This window comes from Phaethon lepturus, unplaced genomic scaffold (assembly GCF_000687285.1).
Source record: "Phaethon lepturus isolate BGI_N335 unplaced genomic scaffold, ASM68728v1 Scaffold57300, whole genome shotgun sequence".
In the NCBI taxonomy this organism is placed as follows: Eukaryota; Metazoa; Chordata; class Aves; order Phaethontiformes; family Phaethontidae; genus Phaethon; species Phaethon lepturus.
This window is the reverse complement of record NW_010512329.1, coordinates 1,162-10,628: the sequence shown is the minus strand read 5'-3', so window position 1 is coordinate 10,628 and position 9,467 is coordinate 1,162. Positions and strand designations below refer to the sequence as shown.

The 9,467-nt window shown below is 38.3% G+C and overlaps 1 protein-coding gene across 1 annotated transcript; it reads right to left on the bottom strand.

Annotated features, from left to right (window-relative positions):
- Nucleotides 1-4,384: 4,384 nt before the first annotated feature.
- Nucleotides 4,385-9,216, bottom strand: LOC104615753 (chromosome unknown open reading frame, human C8orf37; the record flags this gene model as incomplete). Its single annotated transcript, XM_010286348.1, has 5 exons — nt 4,385-4,544; nt 6,663-6,758; nt 7,567-7,632; nt 8,144-8,214; nt 9,117-9,216. Coding segments are annotated over 5 exons (493 nt in total), but the record flags the coding sequence as incomplete, so codon positions are not given.
- Between the last annotated feature and the right edge of the window lie 251 nt (nt 9,217-9,467).

The following is a 9,467-nucleotide window of genomic DNA, read 5'->3' as shown; positions in this document are numbered from 1 at the left end:
CCACCTTTATGAACTCTCTGTAACTTAATGTGCTCTCCTCATGTTATCTGGTAAAGAACATTAAAGCTCATTTACTTTCAGGTATTTGCTACATCTCCATTGATGTGAGAAAACACACACAACAGTACTTACTGTTTCTTATGAGCTGGACAACGTTTTTGTATTAAGGGCGTTTCATAACCTTTCCGACAGAGAAAACATGGTTCTACATCATTTTCAGAAGGCTTCTCTTGGATAGGAACACCACAACAGAATTTACACAACACACAATTCAAATTTGCTCCAACTTTTTATTTATTGAAGTGTCAACATTTGAAAAATACTTTTCTGAAAAATACTTTCCTTGAAGCACACAATGCCAATTTCCCGGCAGCATATGTGGCCCTCACAAATGTGTAGCGCCTGACACTCCTTTACTCCATCCACTTCCAAGGTTGCCTGCCTGCAGTTATTGGGTGTCACACCAGAGATAAAACTGGTCAGATCTTGTGTAGAAAGAGCCTGGCAGTAAGAAAAATTTGCCTACGTGGCTCTCAACACAGTGTCTCTCCTATTGTGTGGCTACCACAGGTGCTTGTTAAAGGAGCCAAAGACTCACGTGTCAGGAAAGAAGAGCAATGAGTGGTCTTTCAACAAGTGGCAGCTTCCAGTGCCTACCACTGGCAGAATGCCTTCAGTACAAAACTGAAATGGGTGTTCAGAAAAAAAACATAAATCTTTATTCAACTTTATACAGTGCAAAGTTCATAATATGTAATCCTATTATGCTTCTGTAAGTTAAATTTTGTGGCAGGACAAGATTACTAATTTAATAATTACTCTGCTGAGCTATATTCAGCATCTGTGTTGGACACCCTCCGCAGTTTGCAGGTAAAACAAGTGAGATATAGTTAGACCAGCACATTAAAATTTGATAAAGAAAAGCTCGCAAAATGTACTAAGTACATCTGAATTGGATTCCTATCCAGAAGTACTGCAGGAACACCGATTTAGAAAAGCTGGTATAACATTAAACCAATGACTGCGTTTCCAAGTGAATGCTTTTGCCTGGATTCTCATTTTGTCACCCTTCATTGCTTTGATTTCGTTGAGGGATCTACTACAGGCTAGTGCTGCAGGCTAGAAAATTTCCAAGCATATCACCCAAGCAAAATGAAAGTCTCAAGTTTTCACCTTGCCTTTTTCACAAACAGAAATGGTATTATTACTTCCAAAGCAAAAAACTGGAAGAAAACAATGGCCACATTTATACTTAGCAAAACCGTTCTCCAGTACTTCCGTTTGACAACAGCTGAATGGCATTTCTTAAACAATATTCTTTACATAGTCCCTGCTATCTCAGATAACTGACATGAAAATATCACTTAAGGTCTGGGCTCCATCTTGAAAACCTTGTGCTATCTTACAATATCTTCATCAAATGAACACTTAAGCTCCAATTTTACCTTTCTTTACATTCTTTTCATGTGAGGACTTTGGAGTGGCTTGTTACATGTCACTGAAGAAAGCAAAGGAAGGGAAGTCAAATACTTAATAGCACTCCTTTCCAACAAAGTAATTATATTTAATGACATAGTAACTATTCTCAGATCTAGAAATACGCTAAATCCTGTAATGAAAACCAACATAATAAGCACTATTTCTGCACCTGTTTAAAACTTCACTTGGACAAAGAGCTGTCATATCCCACCATTCTGACCAAGGCCAGAAACAAGTAACTACACTTGAATAAACATGATGATTTCAGGGGAATGCTCAGGCTTCCACATATGTTTACCAAAAAAGATTATCTTCTAACATTTTCAGTGCTTGGAGTGCAGTGTTAATGGCATTAGCGATGCCATTTCTATCCAAGAAAGAGAGCTCTGTCTACAACTCTCCAGGCTAACAGAAGACTGAGGGATAAGGTGACCTAGGAGAAATGCTGACTAATGCTGTCAATAGATATTGGTCTTAATCCTTTTTACTTCTCCTACACTCTTAGCCCTTTCATATCAATTCCTTCCTAGTCTCCAGTCTTCAAGTGCCGCAGGCTGTCATCTTGTCATAAAATTCATTAGAACAAATGTTCTAATGCCTTGAGCTTTTGTTTCCACAAGATTTGTTCCACACACTTACTTGGTAGTGCAAACTGCTCCAGAGGGGGTGACTATTTCTGCTGGTTTGCTTAAAACAGGGTACAGCAGACATGCTCCTTTTCCAAGTCACATAATACAGTCTCATGAAGTGAGATGGGTGTTAGGATTTTCCCCATTCCCTGCTCAGAAGTTGCAAATCTAACTTGTTCCCTACATCATGGCACAAGTTCCTGTGCAAAACCAGGCCAAAAGAACACCCTGTGGGGCTACTTGGTCAGTTTCAAATGGCCTTGGAATGGGCAAGCCAAGGCAGTTTAGCACTTCTTGAAATGCATTCTTCAAGAAGAAGAAGAATGGAGAATAGGTTTATTCTTCTCTAGAGTTTGTTAATAAAGTACATACTACCGCTGGGTTCTTCTCTTACCATTAGTGCTGATGTTCTCTGGGAATGGAAATCACTCAGGCCCACCTGAAGAAAACCCACGAACACTTACTGCTTACAAGTCCACATGGGGGCTATCTCTTCACAAGGGACAGAAAGGCAAGCAGACCTCTTCCAGTAGCTGACCGAGCATTAATCAATTGGTCTCTGGGTCTCTTCGTTTCCTGAACCTGCAGTTTTAGACTCTAGCAGTTGAAACTCAGCCTGAAACACCAATTGCATTGAAAACAATACATGACCCTATATACGTCTATAGTATTATGCCAAGTAGTACCCCTCCAAAGCCAACCCACCTCTGAACCTACTAGCAAGGCCATGTGTGGCACTGGAACATGCAGTCTAGAGCACTGAAGCAGCACTGTGTATGTAAGCACTGCCAGGCCTCCCAGGCACACTGCTGGTCCTCTGCAGGTTCTGAAAAAACACTCATGGAGGGGGAAGGTGAGGAGGATGCAGAGTACATTATGCCTCTGGTCTCTACCAGGATTTGCTCTTTCAGAGCGGTACAGACAAAGCAACAGATTTGAGAGGTGACCTCTGTAAGAAAGACCATGCAATTGTTCTGGAAAAACTCAGAAAAAGAACAGATTGACAATGATTAGGGCCATGAGCAGAACTTCACAAAACAAGAAATGTCTCTGTATAGAATTGCACAAAGTAAGCAATTTTGAATTTATCTGTACAGTATCACATACTGCATAGCAAAAATAGTGACAGACTTCCCATTTTGAGATACTTTTCAATGTAATAATTGCCAGGACTGGTAATCCTTTCCTTCCTCTCTGCCCACCCAAAACCCAAATCCATCTCCTGTGCTCTATATATAATGAAAAGAAAGAGCTCATAAACTACAGTGACATTAACTGTAATCAAGACAATTCACCAAGTAACATGACACCAGAAGAAGTTTTATGTTACTGGAAGAAGGGAGTGTGTTGAAACACGACAGTTACACTTTCTGAATATGTAGTATTTTGAAGTGAAGCTGAAGTGAAAGACAAGTGAAACTCAAAAAAATCCAAATTTGAACATCAGTAGGGATATATATTTTCTCACTCTTAAAAGCCTGAGTCTTTTTTCCCTTGAAAATATTGACAGAAGAGTCATATACTCTTCAGAATCTCTTTAAAATTGCATAATATTTAATAATTGCACAATAACTTGTTCACCTCTTGCAGTGAAGGCTGAAGGGAAGTCCAAGAAATTCACTGTGGTAAAAGTCTTTAGTCAGCAGAAAGTGCTTTGAAGAAAGTAGTAGGAACTGGAAGGAAATTTCCAGCAACTGCAGTTTTTGGCTACTGGTGAGTAAAAGAAAGTGAAGTTTTGAGGTGTGCTGAAACCTCTGAGGTGAGAGCTGATCCCTCAGTAATTTTTTAAGAGATCTACAACCACTTGCTCATTAACAGCTATGAGCAAAGCAGAATAGCAGTATTAATTTCCATGCAGAAATTCATACACTTGTGTGTCATGGCTGCATCCCAACCCACCATTTTGAGTCCAAAATTTTGCAGACACTGGAAATAAGGCTCTCTGCTAGATATGAGGAACAGCCTCAAGGTGCTTTGCCCCATGCCTAAAGCTGTCGATTTCCTCTTCCTTTCTTTAACACCACTGAGTATGAGCTTTAACGTCATTTAGCTTCCAGAAAGCCTCCAAATTGGTTGTTTCTTCCACTAATTCAACTCCCGATATTGCTTGCAAGACAGTTAAATTGAAAAAAAGTTTTCAGGTTGAAGTCTGGGTGTTATAATCTATTTCTAGACATAAGTATTCAGGTTTCCATCTGTTCTCGGAAAACTGTGTGGGAAACAAACTGAGTTTATGACGTGTTTCCACACAAGTAGGTACCACAGACAAGAGCACTTCATTCTGCATGTTTACCACAAACCCACCGAAGCTGCTGGTCTGTTTGGAGGTCAGTTAATTCATCAATGGATCTCCAGCTGCATTGGCAAGCATATGCTCGTGCTCCTTTCTTCTTTGTCATCTTCGCTCTTAGTTTACTGAGCTCAGGCATGTTATTCCTGCCAATCAAGTGAATTCAGTTTAGGATCATGCATTTTTTTTTTTGAAAGAAAAAAGATTCATGAGGTCATTTCAATTCAGAAAAGCTCATAAGAACATTTCTGAGCACCACTGTTATGAATGAGTTTAGGGATATGTTTAAATTCTGTTTTGAACACAATCCTTTCCTCAGAGCAGTCTTGGTGCATAGTTGCTGTATTTTCAGATCAACTGGAGAGTGATGTTTTTGCAAGCAATGTCCTCTGTTGGGTTTAGAGATGCTACATCAGCCTCCAGAGAAAGAGTTGGGAAGAAAACCAGGTGGAGTTAATTCTTGTGTTAAGAAATTATCCAAAAATGTATTTATGTTTCCCCATCCCTGGAAACATTCAAGGTCAGGTTGGACTGGGCTCTGAGCAACCTGATCTAGTTGAAGTTGTCCCTGCTCAGTGCAAGTGGGTTGGACTAGATGACCTTTAAAGGTCCCTTCCAACCCAAACTTTTCTATGATTCTTATGATTCTATGATTATCTTATCAAACTTACTGTAAAAATCCCCATGCAGAATGGGTACAACTACAGAGTTAAACTTTTCATCAGGAATTGTTACTCAGGATGATTGTTAAAGTGACTGAAATGAAATGTCCATAAGAGAGAAGAATGTACATCAAACCACAAATAATTCCTGTGCAAGCATCAAGCACAACAAATGAAAAATCAGCACGGCTATTACAAAAAAAAGCTGTTTCAAAAAATAAGTGAAAATGTAGGATTTTAAGTATGCTTGCTCTCATGACCTCCTCCTGGCCATCAATTACTGGCCACTGAATTGCTCAAAAACATTAACAAGCCCAGATATATAAAGAAAACCCAAAGCAAACATCAAAGGAAGAATTTTTTGAAAAAGAGGTCAGACACCTATTCATGGAAGGCAAATGTTTAATCTTCAAGATTGCTTTTTAAAATTCACATTAGTCAAAATAAATAGCTAAGTATCTTGCTAAAGATTACAGATTTTAATCAGTGACAAGTATCTCATACTAATGCCTTTCATGCCTCTTTTTAATTTTTATTTTATTAATTTCAAGATCTCAGAAGCAGAATAATTTAGACTTTGAGTAAATAAAAGAATCCTTATTTAACCTTTCCAGCTACCAAACTCATCTCAGGAGAGAAATGCACTGTATTTTTAATGCTGCTTTAAATAATGGGAAAATAAGATTTTCATTTAAAGAGAAACACAAATTTCAAAACTGGAAGGAAAATATGGGAAAAACTTAACATGTGATACAAGAAAAATAATGGAAGAGGAAACAATATACCCATTGTTCTTTGCCAGCTGTCCCACTCACTGGTGGTCAAGCACATACTCTGAACATATCCACCACCTCCATCAGTTAATGGGCACATACAGGAACTTTATTAAAATGAGAGGAATCCAAATTTGATGTCTGTATTAGGAGCATGCTGACTACCCTACCCTTCACTATGTCTTGGCATTAGATACAGTTTTAGAGAAACTGGAAATAAGAACTCCTTAATTTTAAGTCTTCAAAAAAAATTGAAATAATTGAAGTCAAAGACATCACAATATAACAAGAAAACAAAAATCCCACCCCTCCATTTAATCAATCCATGCTTCAAAAAGAAGTCTGTTAAGAAATCAAACTATTTGATTTTCACTGAACATGACAGCATTAATACTTGATATTGGAAAAAAGAAAATCTGACTTGAAACAGTTACAGTGTGTATGGCCAAAGGTATGGTGAGAAGTACACGCTGAACAGTCTGCATTCATTTTGTAGGCATCCTGCGATGGCACACCGGAGGCCAACCCATCACATGGGTTCATCTGCTCATTTCAGCAGTAAAGTTGCCTTTTGATCCGTGAAACCTCAATTCTTTTTACAAGCAGAGAGGGAGCGTGATGTGGGACGAAATGAAAAGGCATGAAAATAGACTATGGGAGATTCTGCATCCCTATCCCTGCAGACTTCCCCACCTGATGACTGAGCAAGTTGCACACATGCTCCTTTTTAGGTAACGCAGGAGTGCTCAGGACTTTTCATCTTTTCTATTCCTATCAAGCTCCAAAGCACATTAACACAATATTAATAGCAAACCCACCTCAGACATACCTGAAAAAAAGATAATCACAGGACTGATCCCAGATGTAGTCATTGAAAAGTGACACACGGAAGTCACAAGCAGTACAACGTAGTTGATCACATGTTCTGGTCAAAAAAGAACAGAAAGCTCCAAGAGCTTATTACAATCAGAGGAGCTACACACATCGTAACTGTTCTAAAGTACAGCGCTCACTCAGAAATACTAGAAGCAAGGTTACTCTGCAATCTTAATTATTTTTACATCTCTGGCAGATTCATTATGGCATGAGTTTTAACTATACATTCATGTATTATTTTTACAGGTTCCTAACCTCACTGAATGCATCAAATAAACTGATACTCTCTTGATATATTCTCTTTGGTCCTCCTCACTGGTATGGCACTTGACCAGCATCCAAATATGCATCAAGTGCATAATTACCTACTACAAAAAATCCCACATGGAAATGCAATAATGTTCTATAGGATGTTGGCAATAAATCTTTAAAGTACCTCTCCTAATAAGTTCAGCTGCAGTTGCAAAGCACTCTGGCTATTTTCACTTCAGGCTCCAGGATGATTTAAACCAGCCCATTCATTTAAGTGACATACTTGGCATCACAGAGAAGCGAAGAGAGGCAGGGAAAAATAACAATACTCTACAGCAGCAATTTCCTAAACTACAGTTATTTTTGGAGTCTTGTGTCTCATCTGCACACATCTTTCAACTCCTCAAACAAACAAAAGATCTAGTGGTCAACAGAGACTGGAAGGGACCAGCTGACTTCAACTGCAGTTAGAGGCAGCCACATGTTTAGATGAATATAGGTCTGTCCTGTCCAGTTCAAACACAGAACTCTCTACCTCTACAGAAACACAGCTGTGAATAAAAATAATGATAAAGCAAGTAGAACTTTTTTTTTATGTTTCCTACCTTTTTGAAATATTTGTTCCTATGCCATATGGTGAAGAGCTTCCACCCAAGTACACTGGACAGCATCTATACGGATTTCATTCAAAATATTAAATTATTGCAAAACATTTTGGAGAGAGCAGTACAATGCTTCTTCTAGTTTAACATCACGGTATTTCTATAATAATATTTATTAAATATAGGCAAAGCATCCAAACACTTACAATCTATAGAATTTTAAAATTTCCATTACTAAGGTGTTCAAAGAAAAACTCTATGACAACAACTCTCTATACTGCAACTATATATTGCAGCATTTGATAAACGTTTATGTCCATAAGGCAAAGGAAGTTGTCGTTCAAGAACTTAAATAATTAATAAATTTATAACAAAAAATTTTGACCACATGAAAGTACATTAGTAATTCTTCAAAATTATCTTTCTCTTTACCTTTTTGTATCTTTAAAAAGAATGCTTCTCAAAATACTCAGTTTCTTTCTTAGTTAATGTCAACACAGATTAAGCGTATCAATATTATTAGATGGACAACAAGCTATAATCAAGCTACGTTCAACTAGCCAAAACATTCCTCACTTACCTTTTCCTATGAGCCTGTACAACAGCACTATTGCTTTCAGGTGTGAGACTTGCAGAGTTAGACTTCAATTTCTATTTAAAAAGCAATCAAAGAACAAAAGGCAGCATTACAGCAAGGTAACAATATTCTGTTTTACTTAGTAAGCATGAGCCAGAAAATCTCAGTCACAGAAGAAGGGGACTAAGAATTTGGGAATTTTCTTGCTCAGGTTTCTGTGAGGCTCTTTGAGACAAAAGCTGCTGAAGTAACAGATAAGTGAGGAATGAGTGCCCAGTACAAAAGAGACACGGACATAATGGTGATTAAGGACTTAGACCATCTGACTACGGGTAGCGGCTAAGAGAGTTGGAAATGTTTAGTCTGGAGAAGACAAAGGTCAAGAGAATCTTATCAACGTGTAAAAATACATGGTGGCTAAGAACAAAGAAGATGTCACCAGACTCTTCTCATTGGGGCCCACTGACAGGAGGAGACCCAATGGGCACAAATTGAAATACAAGAAATTCCAGTTAAACATATGAAAAGATGTCTTCTTGTGAGGGTGGTCAAACACTGGATGAGGTTACTTAAGAGACGCTGTTGAGTCTCCATCCTTGGAGATACTCAAAAGCCATCTGGACAGAGTCCTGGACAACCAGCTCTAGGTAGCCCTGCTTGAGCAGGTGGTTGGACCAGATGACCTGCACTGATCCCTCTTCCAACCTCAACCATTCCATGATTCTATGATATTTGACAATATGCTCTATCTTGAACTAGCATTTCCTTCAATTGCCTGTTACCGCCTGGGTAAGACAAACTCTTTATTCTGTTCCTCACTATAGGATTGCTCCATTTTCCTTTCCACTTTATTTTCCAAGTTTATCCTACAGCTTGTTTTAGTTCATATTTTGCTTTAAAACAGTTTTAGTTTATGGTGCTTTTCATTCCATCGCTCAACCTCATCCATTCTGCATTTCTCCAGATTCCTACTCACCATAGGTGTTTTGGCAAAGCTGCTGTCATTACAGATTTCATCAATAATGTCATCTATATCTTCTTCACTGCTGTCAGCACTCCTTAACAGTTTAGCTGATCTGAAAAACAAACAAATCAGCCTTCATTTTGTAGCATGACCAGATCAGTTCTAAGAATTGCATATTAAAATATAAAATTAGTTACAGTCTTTTTCCCCTAATATTTCTGTAGTTATCTAAGGTAGGCCATCCAAATCATGACTGGACAGATGGAAACTGCAGGATGACACCTTTCAGTCCCTGTTGAACTGTCCCATCATAGGTCTTATTTTTGCTTGCTTCTTTTATTTCCAACCACTTCCAACCCTGAA